General features: G+C 38.9%; 1 protein-coding gene across 2 annotated transcripts; it reads left to right on the top strand.

Annotated features, from left to right (window-relative positions):
• The first annotated feature begins 14,179 nt into the window (after positions 1–14,179).
• rnf181 (ring finger protein 181) lies at positions 14,180–18,304 on the top strand. Of its 2 annotated transcripts, none has more exons than XM_034118186.1 (6): positions 14,180–14,254; positions 15,183–15,308; positions 15,391–15,527; positions 16,779–16,894; positions 17,004–17,078; positions 17,184–18,304. In XM_034118186.1, exons 2-6 carry the CDS (start codon positions 15,223–15,225, stop codon positions 17,241–17,243), a joined length of 474 nt encoding a protein of 157 aa, XP_033974077.1. In that variant the 5' UTR covers positions 14,180–14,254; positions 15,183–15,222; the 3' UTR covers positions 17,244–18,304. The 2 variants fall into 2 exon arrangements, with proteins under 2 accessions (XP_033974077.1, XP_033974078.1); XM_034118187.1 differs by lacking the exon at positions 14,180–14,254 and adding an exon at positions 14,255–14,276.
• The last annotated feature ends 1,455 nt before the right edge of the window (positions 18,305–19,759 follow it).

The following is a 19,759-nucleotide window of genomic DNA, read 5'->3' as shown; positions in this document are numbered from 1 at the left end:
TCTTTCATAAAGACTTTTTTTTTTACTACAAGTTTTCTAGAATGTTTTTTAAAATATGCAAATAAGGCATTATCTCGTCAAATATGTGCTCATTTGACTAAGAATAATAGTTAAAGGTGGGGTAGGTAAGTTTGAGAAACCTGCTCGAGATACACTTTTTGTTATATTCCATGGAATGCTCTTAACATCCCGATAGCAATGAATATCTTAAGTGCTTTGACAAAAAATCCATAAAAAAATAGGCTTGTTTGAGACGAGCTGCGGCTCGCCTCGAAAGTAGACGAGAATAGCCGATCGCAGCCGGGGGAGGTCTCAAAAAGCTCGCCATGAAGTCGGACAGCTCGGAGTCGGCTTCTTCCTCTTCTTCTTCTTCTCTCGGTTTTTTAGCAGATTGCAAACAACTTTAAGGTGCATACCGCCACCTCCGGAGTCGGCTTGACTCGGTTTGCATTTATAAAGAATGCACAAATGTGTTTAATCGTTAATGTCAGATATGTACTAAGTAAATACATTTGTTCCTGCTCAAGATTAGATTCAACTTTATTGTTATTGCACAGATTACAGGTACTGAGACAACGAAATGCAGTTTAGCTTCTAACCAGGAGTGCAAAAAGCAGTAAAGTGAAAAGTAATGTACACAATCTACAGAATAAAATATAGAATGAATTGAATGATGAAAAAACAGTGAGGGGTATGAATACTACTCCACTACATTTTGGATGTACATGTTGTACTCTTAACTCTGCTACAAGCGTCTTTGAGTTCTAGAGAAGCACTATATATAAATATTATTTATTATTATTATTATTTATCTGAGAGCTTTAGCAACTAGTTGTTCTACATATTCAGATTATTAGCTAATACAAAATGCCAGCTGCTATAGACTCATGAATGCATCAATAATCATAGTGCAGTAATATTATATAAATATTATTCAGAAATAGGCTACTTTTAATTTTTGGACTCTGAGTATATTTTGAAGGCTATCTTTAATTAAGTTATGTCTTGTACTTTTACACCACTGTGCTAATCTATAGAAGGCAAAGAGAAAGCAATGAAAGTCAGCAGGCTTGTTTTACACTGTCTATTTAGTGCCTCCTTCAGATCAGACACCTCCATTCATCTGCAGTTCCAATTTTAGCCAACAGAGGTCAGCAGTGTTCTACTTTTGATAAGACTTACCTTCTTATTGTATCTGAAGGTAACTTTGGAGGTCCTCTACCTGAACCCCTGCAGCCATGAGTGGCTTTTAACTTGGAATAAGCCTGGTGACCCTCAATAAAACAAAATATTAAACCTAATTAAAAATTAAACACTATACCCTGCCTTCTTCATTGTAAAACCACGTTGTACATTTTACACATATATAATCTGTTCAATATTTAATATTTAATATTTAATATTCCATATGTCATATATTTTTGAATATATATATTTGTATACATAATATCTACATGTATGTTTTCTATTTCAACATGTATATTTTCTATTTTCTTTTCTTTTCTTTCTATTCTTGTTTATTTGTAGTTTTGTTTTATTGTAAAATGCCTTGTCTTTTATGCTGCTGCAACAAAAACAATTTCCCAAATTGGGATCAATAAAGTACCATCTTATCTTATCTTATCTTATCTTAATTACCAACATCCTATTGGAAAATCATTGGGCCCTTAGATATCCTATCAACACCCTTAAAGGTGGGGTAGGTAAGTTTGAGAAACCGGCTCGAGATACACTTTTTGTTATATTCCATGGAATGCTCTTAACACCCCGATAGCAATGAATATCTTAAGTGCTTTGACAAAAAATCCATACAAAAATGTCATCTGTGTAGTGTCTCTACTTTAAAGAGTCCTCTCCTGCTGATGTTCAGGTGTACTGTATATCAGTATGTAGTGTCTCTACTTTAAAGAGTCCTCTCCTGCTGATGTTCAGGTGTACTGTATATCAGTATGTAGTGTCTCTACTTTAAAGAGTCCTCTCCTGCTGATGTTCAGGTGTACTGTATATCAGTATGTAGTGTCTCTACTTTAAAGAGTCCTCTCCTGCTGATGTTCAGGTGTACTGTATATCAGTATGTAGTGTCTCTACTTTAAAGAGTCCTCTCCTGCTGATGTTCAGGTGTACTGTATATCAGTATGTAGTGTCTCTACTTTAAAGAGTCCTCTCCTGCTGATGTTCAGGTGTACGTAGTCCCTCTACTTTAAAGAGCTATCTCCTGCTGATGTTCAGGGTGTACTGTATATCAGTATGTAGTGTCTCTACTTTAAAGAGCTATCTCCTGCTGATGTTCAGGTGTATATCAGTATGTAGTGTCTCTACTTTAAAGAGTCCTCTCCTGCTGATGTTCAGGTGTATATCGGTATGTAGTGTCTTTACTTTAAAGAGTCCTACAATTAGATGGAAAACAGCTGCAAAGAGACAGAAAATTACAACAAAGAGACAATTAATCACCATAAAAAAATATTTTAGTAGAGAAATATTTTCATTGAAGTTAATGTGTTGAAGGGAATCCTGTAAAAAAAAGTTTTATTCAAAATGGCACTTTATCAAAATGCAATTGAGTGCAACTTCAACGTAACTGTATTTTTGGTTCCTATTAGATAAGATGTACTTTATTGATCCCAAATTGGGAAATGTTTGCGTTGCAGCAGCATAAAAAACAAGGCATTGCACATAATTAGAAATTAAAAGAGTAGAAATAAACATTTCAAAAATTTGAAAGATATCAAAATAGAAATTAAAAAGTAGAAAATATGCATTTGACGTGAAGATGAAACATAATAGAACATGTTGCTTACTTCCCATTGGAATTAATAAAGCATTTCGATTGTTTACATTTCTTTATATTATCTAAACACAATTGCGTTTCTAGGCAACAGCATGGTTCCATTCTTACTTCCTGTCAGCTGATGTCCTTCACTCTTTATTTGGAATGGAACCTTCAGAATTATGACATCATCTTTTGCCTTCAAGTAGAATTCTGAATTCTGCATTGATCTTCTCGGAGTTTGCAGGAGGTGAATTCATCAGAGCATCAGAGCACCAGAGCACCAGAGCAGCAGAAGGAATTTGTCCAGCTAGTGTCAGATCATTGCAGAAATAGGTTTTGTTGCAAGCAAACATTAGGGATACTTGCAGTGTTTTTTAGCGAGATAATCTTCACAAGTGAACTCAACTTTTGTGGGATTTTTGTGACGTTAATTCAGTCGAACAATTACATTTAGTTTGCTAAACAACAGGTCATTTCGTCACAGCAGTAGAGATGGAGATGAACAATAGAGATGAGCTGGCAGTCAAGCTCGAGATTCTGCAAAAAGAAAATCAGGAAATGAAGTTGTGGCTGGAGCAGGAGAGGACTTTAAGGGATAAGCTTGAGATTGAAGGCGCTAAAAAGAAGGAAGCGATGCTCAAAGCATATACAGAGAAATCAGCTTTGCTGTTTAAGCACAATGTGAAAGTGAAAGCCCAGGAAATTGAGCAGAACGTCTTGCGCGTCAACAATGAGGACCTGAACATGAAATACAGAAACCTCCAGAGGTCACACAAGAAGGTCGAAGCCGAGATGGCTGCCTTGAGAAAGGCAAACCAGGAACTCAAACAACTGAAAGAACCCTGTGTTGAGGAGAAGGATAAAGAGATAGCTGCCTTGCTGAAGGAAAACAAAACAGTGAAACAAGAGAAGGAGCGTTGTGTTGAGGAGAAAGATGCAAAGACGGCCGCCTTGCAAAATACTAACCAAGAACTCAAACAACAAAAGGAGCGTTGTCTTGAGGAGAAATCTGTAGAGATAGCTGCTCTGCGTGAGAGAAACCAGGAACTCCAACAACAAAAGGATCATTGTGTTGACAAAGCTGTAAAGATAGCTGATTTGCGTGATAGAAACCAGGAACTCACACAACTGAAGGAGCGTTGTGTTAAGGAGGAGGCAAAGATGGCCGCCTTGCAAACAACAAACCAGGAACTCAAACAACAAAAGTTGCGTTGCGTTGAGGAGAAAGATGCAGAGATAGCTGCTTTGCTGAAGGAAAACCAAACACTGAAACAAGAGAAGGAACGTTGTGTGGTGGAGGAGGCGAAGGTGGACAAGAAAGAGGTTGTGGAGGTGAAAGTGGAACCAGAAGTGAGGCACAATGTGAAAATGAATACCCTGGAATTTGAGCAGAAAGTCTTGCGCGGAAACAATGAGGAACTGAACATGAAATATGGAAAGCTCCTCAAGATGCACGAGAAGGACAAAGCAGTGATGGCCACCTTGAGAAAGGCAAACCAGGATCTCAAACAACTGAAAGAACCCTGTGTTGAGGAGAAGGATGCAGAGATGGCTGCCTTGCAAAAGACAAACCAGGAACTGAAACAAGAGAAGTTGCGTTGTCTTGAGGTGAAACATTTTGAGATAGTCGTTTTGCATAAGAGAAACCACGAACTGGAACAACAGAAGGAACGTTGTGTGGAGGAGAAGGATGCAGAGATAGTCGCTTTGCATGAGAGAAACCAGGAACTGGAACAAAAGAAGGAACGTTGTGTTGAGGAAAAGGATGCAGAGATAGTTGCTTTGCATGAGAGAAACCAGGAACTGGAACAAAAGAAGGAACGTTGTGTTGAGGAAAAGGATGCAGAGATAGTTGCTTTGCATGATAGAAACCAGGAACTGGAACAACAGAAGGAACGTTGTGTTGAGGAGAAGGATGCAGAGATAGTTGCTTTGCATGAGAGAAACCAGGAACTGGAACAAAAGAAGGAACGTTGTGTTGAGGAAAAGGATGCAGAGATAGTTGCTTTGCATGAGAGAAACCAGGAACTGGAACAACAGAAGGAACGTTGTGTGGAGGAGAAGGATGCAGAGATAGTTGCTTTGCATGATAGAAACCAGGAACTGGAACAAAAGAAGGAACGTTGTGTTGAGGAAAAGGATGCAGAGATAGCCGCCTTGCTGAAGAAACAGCTGAAAAAACCACCAAAGGCACTCGTGGTGAAGGAGGAGCTTGTGGAGGTAAAGCTGGAGTTGGAGGTGGAACAGGAAGTGAGGGTGGATCCACCTGAGCAAACCAATGAGCCGATCCCAACAACGCAGAGGAGGACAACACCACGGTGGAGAAGATTCATCAATTCCTTTTCTTGTATCCGCCCAAACATCAACAATGACTAAAAAGGAAAACATAAGACTCAAAGGCAGCCCTGACATCGGCTTTAAAAACTTTAAAAAACAAACTCACAACATCAAAAATTAGTAAGACATTAAAACATTTCAAGTACAGTCTAAAGCTCAAAGTGAGTGAGCAACAACATATACTCACAGCCAGTCAGGATATATATTTAAACACTTAACAGTTATTAGATCTGGTTAGACATCAACAAAGGTTCCAGAAGAGACTCACAGTGATGTGCAGTTTTAGCCACTAGGGGCAAAAAAACAACCTTAATTTTAAAATAAATAAACTATTCCTTTGCTTCTAGCACCCCTAAATAAGAGGAACATTTAGTCATTACAAGTTATCAGGTTTATGTTATATCGTCATGTTTGGTTTATAGTGTTCATTTTCATATTTAAGTTATATTTTTCATATTTACTTAATAGTTCATTTTTATATTTATGTTATATTTATCATGTTTAGTTAATAGTCAATTTTTATATGTATCTTATATTTTTCATATTTACTTAATAGTACATTTCTATATTTATGTTTAGTCCATTGTTTTCTTGTTAAGTTAAAGTCTTGTCAATCAATACAAAAATAATAATGATAATGATAACAATACTGACACGTTTGATTTATTTCACGTTTGTTTCTCCTGTCTAAGTTTAGCTTCTTGCTTTTAATTTCAAGTCACCAGAGATTTAGTCTGAGAATTCAACTAATAATAACAATCAATAAAAAGACATTCAAATTCAAAATAACACTAGAATTCTTTCTCGTTTGTTCCTCCTGTTTTTGTCTAGTTACCTTTGTATTGAGTGACTTTAGCTCACCTGGCTCTGCCCTGATCAATACACTGACTTAAAGCTACTTCAGTACTTACTTTATTACCTTGTTTACAAAGTTTGCATTCAACAATTATCATAATAAATATAAACAAATGAAAAAACAACACTATGTATTTGATTTCTTTCAAGTTTGTTTTAGTCAACTATTTGATTTTAAATGCAACAGCACCAGCAGGTGGCCTGTACTACGAAGCTGGTTCAACCTAACCTGGATATGTTGGAGTTAGCCGGTTGGCCTAAGCCAAAACATACGCGCTGGCGCTAAGCTGTACTACGACGCCGGTTATCAAGTGGATCGCTCAAGCCAGCCGTGTCCTATCTAGTTAGGTGCGCGTTCACATAAAAGGGGTGGTATTTGGAGCATTCGACCAATCTCAAACACGGACAAGCGTACTGACAGCGCAGCGTCATACTTCCTGAATGAAAAGTGAACTTTAATATTAGTCAAATATGAAGAAGTTAAACTTTAATGACTTAAACACTTTATCCAGGATAAAAGCCACATAGCTGCACCTGCAAGGTGAATACAGCTGGTAAAAGAAAAAGTGTTTGAATGCGTACATTAACAGGTTTATGAAATCACTGCCCCGTCTAAGACACGATCTGACTTTAATTACATTTGACTCGAGTGTTTCGTCAACTTAATGTGTTACTTAAAGGGCCCATGTCATGGCCATTTCCACTGATCATAATTACATTGTTGAGGTATACTAAAATAGATTTATACTGTGCAATTTTCCAAACTCACATTGGTTTCGCATACAGCATCTCTGTCAAGCATGTGTATTCAGCAGTATTCACTTTCTCCACTAAACGACTCGTTGGAGCTCTTGCCCCCCCCCTCCCTGTGAGCCTAGTGTGCTCCGATTGGTCAGCTCGGCCACTCGTTCTGATTAGTCAACCACCAGAGAGGCTGCGCCCATGTCAGTGCTTTTCCCGGCTGCTCTCAGCGTAACATCAGTCTTATCATGGCGTCGGTACAGCGGTATATTTTATATACATATATATTTTTAACTGTTGTTATAGAAGAGTGTGACGGCCCCAGGGCCTTTGTCTTACGATGGGGTGGAGCTGAAGAGGCTAATCAGCACGATCACGGACACCTCCGGACACAGTCTCTCTCCAAAGCGGCTGCAGGAAGACTAACTCTGCGATCCTCTCAACCACCTCTCTCTGCATTTACCACAATAAATGTGCCGTGGTTTTGTAAACTCGTGTATGTCTCCTTGTCTTTCCGTTGTGGCCTACGAGCTACTCTCATAACAAAGAGTAAGTTATTTTTACCCGTTATAAACTACTACTGTTTGATGAGAAATCAAATCATGGTTTGCTATATATGAATTCAGGGAAGAAAGGATAGGCCTACTAAGTATTTCCATTAAACTTTATTTTTAGAAATGTACAAAATGAACATAAATATACATATATACACACGGTATATCATTCATTCCTCCTCCTCGCATCTTGCCCGCGCACAGTCGGTGCGGTGCCTTTTAGCACGAGCCCTCAGTAGTAGTCGAAGTCCTTTCCCCGTCATGGATTGTCCGCCAGGATCTGGCTGGACGAAATCAAATGCAAATCACAAAATATTAGAGAAACTTAGTTGTTTTAGATTCGTTAGTAGTAGTTGTGTAATGAACAGCTTGCCTGCTAATATGCTAACCTAGCTTTGTTTACCTTGGTAGCTAACACGATATGAACGTTAGCTTGGAGGAAAGGCAACTATAATGCAGTGTAATAAAACTACTATGAACAAAAGCTAGTGGTTCATATTAGGCTAGCAATAACGTGTTTATAATTGCAATCGTATACGGGTATTCTGCTACCATACAATGTAACTTGCATGAATACATTGTTTTGCGCTAGCATACAGCTAGCCTCGTTAGCTACATGCAGTATATGTACGGTCACAATGTACGGTAAATCACAATACAGTATACTGTATGAGTATTCCGTGTGTGTGACTGCAGACATTCTCCTGCCATGACAAACATGTAAGGCCATCTGCTGACATTGTAGTTGATATATTTAAACGCTAGCAACGTAGCATCACAAAAATGTTTTTCCGACCAAAACTAGCTCTAGCTACGTGTGTTAGATCGCTACGCCAGCTATAATGTAATTAAGTTTCGCGACTGACCGGCAAATCACCCGGAGTATACTGTCAATAGGTATTTTGTGTGTGAATGCAGACATTCTCCTGCTATGAGATACATGTATGCAAGGCCATCTGCTGATATTAGAGTTGATATATGGAAACTCTAGCAACTTAGTTAGCACAGTTAGCACTGTGTCAATGGCTTAGCAGTCCAACACAGTTTACACATTTAAACAGTCTTGTTTGATAAATACACAAATAACAATGCAAATTTACAGGTTGTATACCCAGATCTTCCCCTGCTCCAAACGGTCCAAACAAGCTGTGCATATCCGGCCTCAAACTGGGCAATGTTTTGGAAGCTTTCGTCTGTGAAATGCCGGTTCTTCGAACCTCTGGAGGAGGAACACGCCGCTGCTGGTGTGGCCATAGCTCTTCGGGATTGGTCCATTTCGTTCCGGGTACCGCATGACATCAGGCGGTACCCGGAACTAAATGGAAGACTCAAATGGGCAGTGACGTATCTCCACGAGGCGTTTTGGGAGAAGGGTCTAGCTGCGGCCGCGGCCAGTACACGACACTACACGACACGCCCACTACACGACACGCCCACCTGACACGACACTACGGTGGCTGAGAGACATTACCATACATGGCAGATTAAAAGCGAATTGACGACACTGACGCTGATGCAAGGATATTTAAAGAGACATGAGGTTCAGAGAACAGACAAACAATATGGCGCACCGAGTACAGGTAATTAACGTATTGTGGTTTTAGATATAATTACATACTATTTAGGTTCTCGTTTGTTTGTCGATGTGGCTGTTTAGCGCAGTGTAATTATGTTTATTTAGCTAATTTGTATTTTAAATATTAAATGTAAAGGAATGGAATACATATAAATATATATATATCTTAGCTCTTAGCTTGACATGCTCGACGTTCAGTTAGCATATATGCTAACTGAACATGCTCGTTCAGTTAGCATGTCAAGCTAAGAGCTAAGATATATGTATATATTTTAGCTTGACAGATGGAACAATGCATGTACTCGCATTTTTACAAGAATCTGATTTTAAATATTTATTGAAGGTGTCTTTCACATTTGAATGTTTTAAAAAAAAAACATGTATTAGCTGCTATACTGACATGCACATATGTATAATTATATTATTATTTTAAGTGTGGTTTAAAGTTAAATGATATATAGTTATTGGGTAGAGCCAAGTAACCCAGGTGGATGCAATCAGGCCTCTGTTTTTAGATGGGGTTTGTGGCCATGCTGTAGGCCTGACATTTAAACCATAGACCATATATATAAAGATTTAAACTAGCTGAAGGGCTTTCTGTTCGAACCACAGTGACATCTAGAGGTTGTTTTGTGCATAACATGTCAACCAAAAAGGTAGAGCTGGCTGAATCAGATGGAGTTAAACTTTTTTTTTTTTCAACAAGATATCAAGACACAAAATGTGCTCTACCACATGGTGGCGCTGGCAGTTAAAGGGTTACCTTCTGAAAGTGAGGAAGTATGACCAGCTTTGTCCCATAGGATTATACAGGCCAGTCCATTGCTGCTTGTTTAAGGAGTTAACTATTTCCAATATTAAAGTCACTGAAATTGTATTCTATTTTATTCACCTATAGACAAACAACACAACACTCCATGATGGAGCACGCCCAGAGCTCAACAAATTGGACTCGGACACCTTCCAGTGTCCATTTTGTGAAAGGACCGGGTCATACCCTGGTCTGATGGCTCATTTGCAGAGCCACCAGAGGGCACTTGTGAAATATGGAGGTAAGTACATCTATAATTCTATATGATCATTGTATACTTCATCACATTACATTACTTGTTACTTGTTAGATGTGTTTAATGCCTCACACATTATGGATACATGTGTTATTTCTGTGCCCCAGGACATCCTTGGTGTAAATTCATTTTGAATTATAAATTGAACATTAAAAATTAGATTTATATTCAGGTTATGAAGTGTTAATAATGCTGGAAAAATATCCTTATTTGGGGTAGGCACAATATGAGCATAATCACACATTCAATCTGCAAAAAATCAGTTTATAGGCAAAAATATTATTGTTGGTGACATGATTATTTATTGCTCTCGCACAAACACCTTGTTTCAAATTGCATATTTACAAGAAATTCATGTTGGTTTGTTTCTAGAATCCTCTAAACCACTTTCTGTCTCTTTTTTTTAGGTTATAATGTTTATAAATGCCATCTCAAATGTGTGGCCAGCAGCCATTATCACTGTGGCTTTTGCCCAAGAATCATTGGGAGAAAGGAGATGTTTATTAGTCACTTTAAAAACTGCTGCACTGAACATCCAACTACGTTGGCGGCGGCCCCAGCAACCACAACGACTCCTCCAGTGATGGCCCCGACGGCCGCTCCAGTGATGGCCCCGACGGCCGCTCCAGTGATGGCCCCGACGGCCGCTCCAGTGATGGCCCAGACGGCCGCTCCAGTGATGGCTCCGACGGCCGCTCCAGTGATGGCTCCGGCTGCTGCAGCAACATGGCACAATATTTCCACAGCCCCCAACATTTTGATGTCAAAGCGCAAAACCACAACATGTTGTTTTTGTAGCCTACAACTAAAAAGGAACATTTTTCACATGATGTTCTGTTCAATAAATGTTCATTGAGGAAAACGGTATCAGTGTCTTATTGTATATTCATCACAGTGAATGCAGTGCATGCTGAACTTGCCGGACCATATACTGTAGTTGAAAGTACACAATGAAACACTGGCTTGCTTGTATCAAATCAATACAATTCCCACATGCCCTACCCCGGAACCTGCGGTCTTCAGACTCTGGCCCCCCGCACCAACCTGCGATCCTTCGGGGACAGAGCCTTCAGTATGGCAGCCCCCACTCTCTGGAACGCTCTCCCTGCGGAGATCTGCAACATCCCCACGCTTGACGCCTTCAAAAGGGCCCTCAAGTCTGCCAAGGTCTTTGGCCCCAAATCTATTTGTGTTGTCTGTCTAACTGTTCGTCTAACTGCCTTTAGTTATGTTTGTTTCTACTCCTGTTCTTTTTAAAGCGACCTTGGGTCTCATGAAAGGCGCTATATAAATCCAAGTTATTATTAATACATCATTGGAACGGTAAGAATCTCAGCTACAACACTGACTAAAGCCTTCCCATCTCCAGTATGCCTACATGACAAGCATTTTTATAATATACAGTAAACATATCTTTGACTTATTAGAGAAGAGACAATCATCAAGCCAGATACCAAGGTATTTACAACAGGCAACCACTTCAATTACTTTTCCTTTATGTTATTGTTATTTGGTTTTTATTAGTGCTTTTGTCGTTTTGAAGGAAATTAAAATACTGTATTGAGTTGGTTTCTTCTGTTTTGGAAGCCTTGTATATCTTTTTGGTCTTGTTAGAAATACCCCATGGTAAAACAGTGTTCTAGCAGCAGTTAAAGAAGCTTAGTTTGCTGTCTTAGACTGCCAGTTGTATTAAGATGGTTTGTTCACAATTTACACATAAAACCTAAATGTTCATCTGTTTATTGTTCTTCTTCCTTTATATTCAAAGCATGTTGATTGTCTATTGGCTATCTTGACATTATGTTAATTTGATCATACTTGCCATACATTTATTTTAATTTATGCGATTCCTTCAAAGGTTTTGTAATAGACCCCTAGTACTTTTAATTTATAAAGTAATAATAATACATGTGAATGATTGAGCTCATTAGTGGCCTGACTGGCCCTCCTAATTTGTTCCTTAATGACCCCATGATGTGATAATGTATATCTTAAAACCTTTAACAACTATATCTAGATGTTCACAAATATCTACATTTATGTATAAAATACATGTGTAGCAGTTAGACAAACATAATCAATAGATCATCTCATTAATACCTATTTTATATATTAAAAAAAAGTTGACTAAACCACCGTTTGTTGACAAAATGATTTGGGTTGAAAGTTATACTGTTGTGTCTCAAACGGATAGACTAGGTTATTAATTTATTTGCCTAATAGTTGCTTAAAATGCTACAATAACATTTGCAATTCGTTTTTAATCTGCCATGTACGATCTCAATAATAATCAGTGTCGTCAATTCGCTTTTAATCTGCCATGTACGGTAATGTCTCTCAGCCACCGTAGTGTCGTGTCAGGTGGGCGTGTCGTGTAGTGGGCGTGTCGTGTAGTGTCGTGTACTGTCTGTGGCCGCAGCTAGACCATATTGCGTTTTGGGGAGGTATTTTCTGTGTTAGAGTTTTACTCGCTACAGGGTGTACTTTGAGGGTTTTGACTCTGCACACCGTTTACATGCATAAAAACCTTCATAACACACAAGGGGACGGGTAATAACCGGAAAAGCATGACATGGGAGCTTTAAAATAATACTTCTGCATACAGTATGTGACACTGTGAGTGTTGCACGGCCAGATACAGCTCAAGAAGCTGACTCAAATAAGGAAATATATGATACATTATGATGTGATATGATATGCACTCACAGTGCCGCGGACTGTACTTAATGTTACTCTGATCCGGTTACTTATGTCGTGGCAGATATTTAAGTAAGCTTTCTTAACGCTAATATTATAATAGTCAGATTGCTCTGAAGATGGGAGGGGATATTCTATTAATTTTCACGGCCGTCTTTCCTGCAACGGCAGTTTTTCTGTATTTCCTCTATCCTGTAATATGAATTGATCGCTTTAAACTCCGCACACGGAGCTCTGATTGGTCAGCAGGCGGTGCTTTTACTGAGTTGATCTCTTAGCCTGCCACCTAACCTGCTCCGGAGCAGGTTTGCCGCTCAGCATAAGTTACCATGGAAATCTAGCCTGCTAAAAAGAGAACCAGCGTCGTAGGACCGGAAAGCCCGAGATTTCCCTGAATTTAGCCGGCTAAGAGAAAATCCAGCTTCGTAGTACAGGCCTCAGGTGTACAGTATATCAGTATGTAGTGTCTCTACTTTAAAGAGTCCTCTCCTGCTGATGTTCAGGTGTACTGTATATCAGTATGTATACACTATATACACAGTAGCCTATGAGCAGTATGAACAGTATTAACAGTGTGTATGAATATGCTAAAATATATAAAGTATGACAACGGTAAGCAGTGCAAGTATTGTATAAAAATATATAGATATTAATTTCATGATGATAAACATTGTGGAACAATGATGAAAAATGTGAATGGAAGTGGCGACGTAAAACTGACACAAAACAACAACACACTTTTGCCGAACCAATGGAGAGTTTCATCACCAGCACGGGGTAAAAACCACCAATGAGCGCTCAGCTCGAGATACCAGCGAGTCGTTTCCCATCAAGCATTTCGCTTCCGCAGCCCGGAGAGAAACTGCGCCGCCTCGCTCTCAAGTCTGCGGGCGTCTTTGTCCCGCGAGAATTCAACGTCTCATGTAGGCGAGCCTTCAGAGCAAGTCGGACAAAATGACTAACCATCATGCAACGCACTAGCAAGACGTTGATCGCAATTGCGCAGGTCTGCGCAGGTCTCGCTTGTCTCAAACAAGCCTAACAAATGTCATCTGTGGAAGCCGTAGTACTGTAAAAAGTACGACCAATCATTTTAGCCGGCCCGGCTAAAATAACTGGATGGCCTACCTGCCTGTCAGCCTTCCATCTGTGCACAAACTTATCTCGTGCCCTCATTGGTCATGTGCGCGTTCGTGTGTGTTGGAGGAGGGGCTCTGTAAGGAAGTAGCAGATTTCTTCCGGCTGTGTATTTTCAAATTCTAGCACACTCGAGCTGGTTTCTCCAAAATTACCTACCCCACCTTTAAAGAACGTGTATTAAAAAATTACCACAGAATGAAAACAAAAATGTTGCCTTAAGTTTCTCGCTATAAATGTAGAAACCTTGATAGAAACCTGTAAAATCAGAAAGTAAACCAGCTGTTTTTTTTTTTTTAAAACGACAGACTCCATAACATTTCCCTATGTTTATAACGGCAATACATACACTGTACCAGGTGATGGCAGTAATGCATCATTGTTGCTTGCCAACCGCAATAAAACCCAGAGAAGAAGAATAAACGGAGCGAACTCCTGCGGTGATTGGACAAAGAAATCAGGTGGTTAATACGTCATACCCAGAAGAATGACATGTTTGTTTATCGTTGCTAACATTCAGGTAAGAGGAGCTCATTTGTAAAGTAAGGATGATAAAATGTTAACTTATTCTCTGCTAAAGCATGTTATGTCTATTTCTATAATTCAAAGAAAGATTAAGGTCATGCTAGCGTCAAACTTTAGTCGCAGCCGAGCCTCTATCACTGTATTTAAAATAGTCTCTTTATTTAAACATCAACAACAGCAATGTTAATCTTGCCGGTACATCTGTAATAGTTTGAGCTTCTATTTAATATATTAAATATTTTAGTAATTGTTTTAGTTTAACTTCGGCTCTTTGTGCTTGCTCAAACATTAAACTTCATAGTTAACCATTGTAGTTTTTGTTTCATGAATGTCGGTCTGTTCTTTAAATGTCTTTTAGTAAATATGTTAATGTTAAATTATGTGTCACACATTTTGTCAAATCCTTTTGTGTCTGTTATTGAACTTAGTGCTTGCCATTCAGTAGGTTCTGGCTATTTTTACACAATTAAAGACTTCAGTGTGAATGAAAAGTAATGTCAATCTCATAAAATATGAAATAAATAAATAATGACGTAAAAAAAAACTTCAATATAGCAAATCAGCGGCTACAGGAAATATAAATGTAACGAGACACTTTCACTCTCGTTTTTCACAAGTGTATTCATATCTCTGAGAAATTGATTATAAATGACTAAGTATTCAAATGTGTTAAAGACTTATGAATGTGAAATAAACTAACTAAAAGTATAAGACTTGTTATGTTTTTCAAAGGTTTATTAGTACATATACATTTAACAATCCATTAGTTAACAGGTATTGATTAGCAACATTTCACTTTCACAAGTTCTGCCAAACTCTCAACCCTAAATGTTAAATATCAGCTCTGGATTTTCATGTTTTTGACAATTGAATATGCCAGAAAAAGAAGTTGTCGTGAACCTTCAGTATCCGTCCGTCTGCAGGTATCTTAATGCAAAGAGGACAAACGTTGGTGGGACCAAGATGGCATCGTACTTTGATGAACACAACTGTGAGCCCACCAACCCCGAGGAGCAGTATCGCCAGAATGCACTGCTTGAATTGGCCAGGTGAGAAACATTGTGGACAATGTGTGTACACAGTGTGTGTATATATACACAGTGTTTAGATTGAGTGTTGGTCTGTGTGCAGGTCTTTGATGCAGGGCTTGGACTTATTTGACTCCGGTGCGTTCGACTTGTCAGACTGGGACCAGCGTCTTCCTCCTCCGGCGGCCAAAACTGCTGTTCAGACGCTCACTGTGGTCATCATCTCTCCAGAGCAAGCAGGTGACACACTTTTGCTCCGGTAGAAGCAAATGGATGGTTAGGATGTTTTTGAAAGAACGCTTGTATGAGGTACCTATCCATATTTAGTGTATTACCTAGAGCAGATGACTTTCACTTAAAGGTGCCCTATCATGCAAAATGCACTTCTTGATGTCTTTTATACATAAATATGTGTCCCCGGTGTGTCGGGGAACTCACAAAGTGTCAGAAAACAAAACCCTCACTTTTCCTCCGTACCCAAATCTCCAAAAAACGGTGGTACAACAGAGCTGATCCAGATTTGCGTCCGATATGACGTAATATCGGAAAAGTGGACCCACGGCACTAACAGAAACGTTGCTATCAGAAACAATGCGCAATGTATTTTGGACGTAATATGGTCTTTGTTTACATTAGCAAGCCTCGCTAACACTGAGAGCTAACCTGTACTGGAGAGAGTATGTGTCAAAAAGCAGGAAATAAAAAAAGGAACTCACCTTGTACTAAACCCGTAAGAAAAAAAGCATTTGAGCTCCATACTGTTTCAGAAATAATCCTTGAAGTGGTTTGGAACATGATATGGCATTTAATCATTGGAGCATTTAGCTTTATCTGAGCAGAGCAGAGAGCCTGCTCGTCACAGACCTCACTGCTTGCCTGGTGATCAAAAGGGGGCGGGGCCAGCAGCTACTGACCGAGGATCAGCCATTCTCTAACAGGGCTGAAACAGAGCAGAGGGATATGAGGGATGTTTCGTATTTTGAGCAAAACACATCATAGACATATTTTTTATATATTTGTATATATCTGAGACCCATAATATATGCCTAAAAATAGCATGATAGGAGATCTTTAAACAGACCTGGAAGTAAAGAAATGTACTGCTGTGAAAAACTGACAATCAATCTGGTGGCTTTGCAGATTGCAGAAACACGGCTGTCTGACCACAAGTTAAAGCGTTGAAGTACTCAAAAAGTATATATTACTCAAACTTAAATCCATTAGTATTCTGGTTTGCTGCTGCCCATGTTGAAAGCAGTATAATGCTTTTTTTGGTACTGTTACTCCTGTCTGTTTGTCCAAACTGGAGACGTCTACTGCTACTGTAGGTAGCACTGACTATGGATATGTTTCTCATACAACCCCACTTCAAAATGTCTGTTTTTAAATGTAACGAATGTAGAGGAAGGAATTGATGATGGGAGAGATAATGCTTGGTGAAAGTAGGGTGGGATTTATTCAATGTTTTCTTTTGTTTTTTTGTTCCCACAGACAAAGGTCTGAAGTGTCCTGTGTGTTTGCTGGAGTTCGAGGAGGAGGAGTCCGTTCGGGAGATGCCTTGTAAACACCTTTTCCACTCGGGATGTATACTGCCGTGGTTGGGAAAGGTAAAGCTTCACATTTTCTATTTCAGAGTTAAATTCTTGATCGTAAATGGAAACATTTGAGTGGCTACGTAGAAATCCTTTTGAATCTTTTTCATGTTTACAACCACAGACTAACTCCTGTCCGCTCTGCCGACTTGAATTACCGACTGATAATCCAGAGTATGAGGAGTTTAAAAAAGACAAGGTGAGTGTGTGAATATCATTTTTCATGGTACATCCTCATCTTTTAGCTGTGCCTCTCTCCATGTGGCATCAGTCCGTGGTTCCAAAGTATGTTTGTGTCCTGCAGGAGAGGAGAAGGCAGAGGGAGCACCGGCTGGAGGACCTCCATGGCTCCATGTACACATGACGAGACTCCGCTGTGGTACAAGTCTGTGGCACAGTGACATTTTACTGAAAGAATTTAATACAGAATGTGATTTCAAGCATGAGTGGGGAATAAACCCTTCTTTACCTTTTATATTTGTAGTCAGATATATACATTTAATCTCAAATATCCCCCATCAACAAAACTGCACACTTTAAAGCCACCACGCCTGGCACCGCTATCTAAATACAATACAATATTACAAATATGTATCATAATAACATCATTTGGTGTTAACACAAGGCTAGCCATTTGTGTGACCTTCCTGAAATAATTTGAAAGTTTGGATAAATGCTTCTTAGTGAGACTGATTATATTTTAAGATGAGTAAGCTTTTGATTCATTTCTGTTCAGATGCTTTATGCCTTTTAAATATAAATCTTTGAGCTTTAAACGCACAACTGTTCAGCTGTATTTGTCTGATTAATAGGAATTATTTAAAGACCCAAATATATTTGAATCAGTTACTCTTACACTTCAGCAATGCAGTATAAACAGTGTACACTTACACACATTATATGTGCTCTTTGAAGGCAGATCACAGGTAGGAATGTGTAAATGGAAGCAGAAGAGGCCGAGATATTCTGACCTTAAATCCCCTGTGAGGGTTGAACTCCAAAGATACTGGATCCTACATTTATCATCATGCATTTTATATTAACCCATTCCATTTCCTTAGTGAAAATCTGTTGAACCAGGGTATATTTATGTCATTTTCAACGAGCAGCAAGTGTTTATGCAAGCCATCCTTTCAGTTTTCTGCTCCACAGGTTGTTTCTGTTTTTTACAAATGTCCCTGTTGGCAGGTGTTACTGAAACGATTCCACAAGTACTGTATGATGTCATGTTTAAAACACCAACTTACCGTGTTATTTGTTGTTTATAAAAACACAGAAAATGCCTGTGTTTGAAGAACAACCCATGCAAAACATCTAACAATTTGTAATTGTTATTTCATATTTGAATATAAATCTGTCAAATGAAAATACCTTTAAAGACAAATCATACATATTTACAGAATTTATAAAAAGGAAACAAAATAATATCGGTTGAATTTTTTCTGACTCCATCACCACCACCCTCTTATTACATTTTTAAAGGCATGCACCGTTACTTCATTACTTACTTTTTGACATGATCAGGACATTTTATGCATACTATAATATCACTTTGAATGTATTTGTTATAAGATACAATACCTTTTTATAAAATGTTGAATGGCATACTATAGCATGTGAATGTAGCTGCAGGCTTTCTGTAAATGTGTCTCCAAAAAAAAGATGAAAAAAGCAGTCGCCATGTCGTTGTGTCCCTTTGCTAGACACCCTTTCTTTACTGTGGTGCGTTCTATATGTTTTTGTGCTTATAAAAAGGTCTGAAAAGGCTAAAACCCCAAAGCTATATGGCAGGACAGCTCTAGGCGGTTGCCCAATCACAACAGAGCCGGCCAGCTAACCAATCAGAGCAGACTGGGCTCTGGTTTCAGACAGAGGGTGAAAAGGTGCTTCAGTACAGGCAGAATGAGAAAAATGAAGAGCTTTTTCACACAAGCAATTTGTTAGTTTCAAAAACAACCACTGCCAAACATTTAATAATTTATCATTTTTATTTCATATTTGAATATAAATCTCTGTCAAATGAAAATACCCTAAATGATAGACAAATCATACATATTTACAGAATTTATAAAAAGGAAACGATAATCTGTGTTGACTTGTCTTCAGGGATTTCTCTGACTCCATTACCATTCTTTAACATCTTTTTCAAAGACTTAGGAAATATGAATACATTTCTGAATAGACATTGTTTCTGTGTTGAAGAGTTCAAGGTGTGTACAGGTCAGGCAGCCTTTCTTTATATAGGATTCTCCCACCAACATATGAAAGCTTAGGTGTACATTGTGAGAGACAATAAAAGCAAAAAGGTCAAATCCACCGTTAGGTTTTGGCTTCTGGAAGATGGCGTTATGTAAGAGATGTTACAGAATAAATCCAGCACTGATGTGAGGGCTCATACAAGCTGCCATTTGCAGTCACACCATGTGACTTTGTTACAGTTTGGTGAAATTGGCTACAGCTGAACACAAGATAAAAAGAAAGCAATATGATCATGTTCCCCTGGCACAGTACGAGGGATAAGGCTAAAACAGTGCACCCATAACGATTCATACACCTCCTGCTGACGCACAGAAAACCAATCAAATCTCCAGAGGACTCCCGTCTTTTTTGGCAAGATCTGCAGAACAACAGTCGCAGAAACAATAGCGAGATAAATAATTTGCACAGAAAGTAAAGAAAACTGACCTGACACATGATTACGCATCTGGTGTAACAGCAGACCCACAGTTTCCTTAAATGCAGACACTTTGGACTGTGGATTGCAGAGCCACCATAGCGTTAAATACTGTTCTCAAACTCTTCGCTGTGAGATGGAGACACATGTTGGAAGTCTAGCCTCGGAACATCAAACCCACAAAAAGATTAAAAGAGGTAGGTGAT

The sequence above is a fragment of the Trematomus bernacchii genome, unplaced genomic scaffold, assembly GCF_902827165.1.
Source record: "Trematomus bernacchii unplaced genomic scaffold, fTreBer1.1, whole genome shotgun sequence".
In the NCBI taxonomy this organism is placed as follows: domain Eukaryota; kingdom Metazoa; phylum Chordata; class Actinopteri; order Perciformes; family Nototheniidae; genus Trematomus; species Trematomus bernacchii.
The sequence above is the reverse complement of the archived record's forward strand: the minus strand, read 5'-3'. Positions and strand labels throughout refer to the sequence as shown.

Coding starts and splice junctions, on each gene's coding strand:
- rnf181 (XM_034118186.1), top strand. CDS start 15,223: ATGGCATCGTACTTTGATGAACACAACTGTGAGCCCACCAACCCCGAG. Junction 15,309..15,390: donor GCACTGCTTGAATTGGCCAG/GTGAGAAACATT, acceptor GTCTGTGTGCAG/GTCTTTGATGCAGGGCTTGG. Junction 15,528..16,778: donor CATCTCTCCAGAGCAAGCAG/GTGACACACTTT, acceptor TTGTTCCCACAG/ACAAAGGTCTGAAGTGTCCT.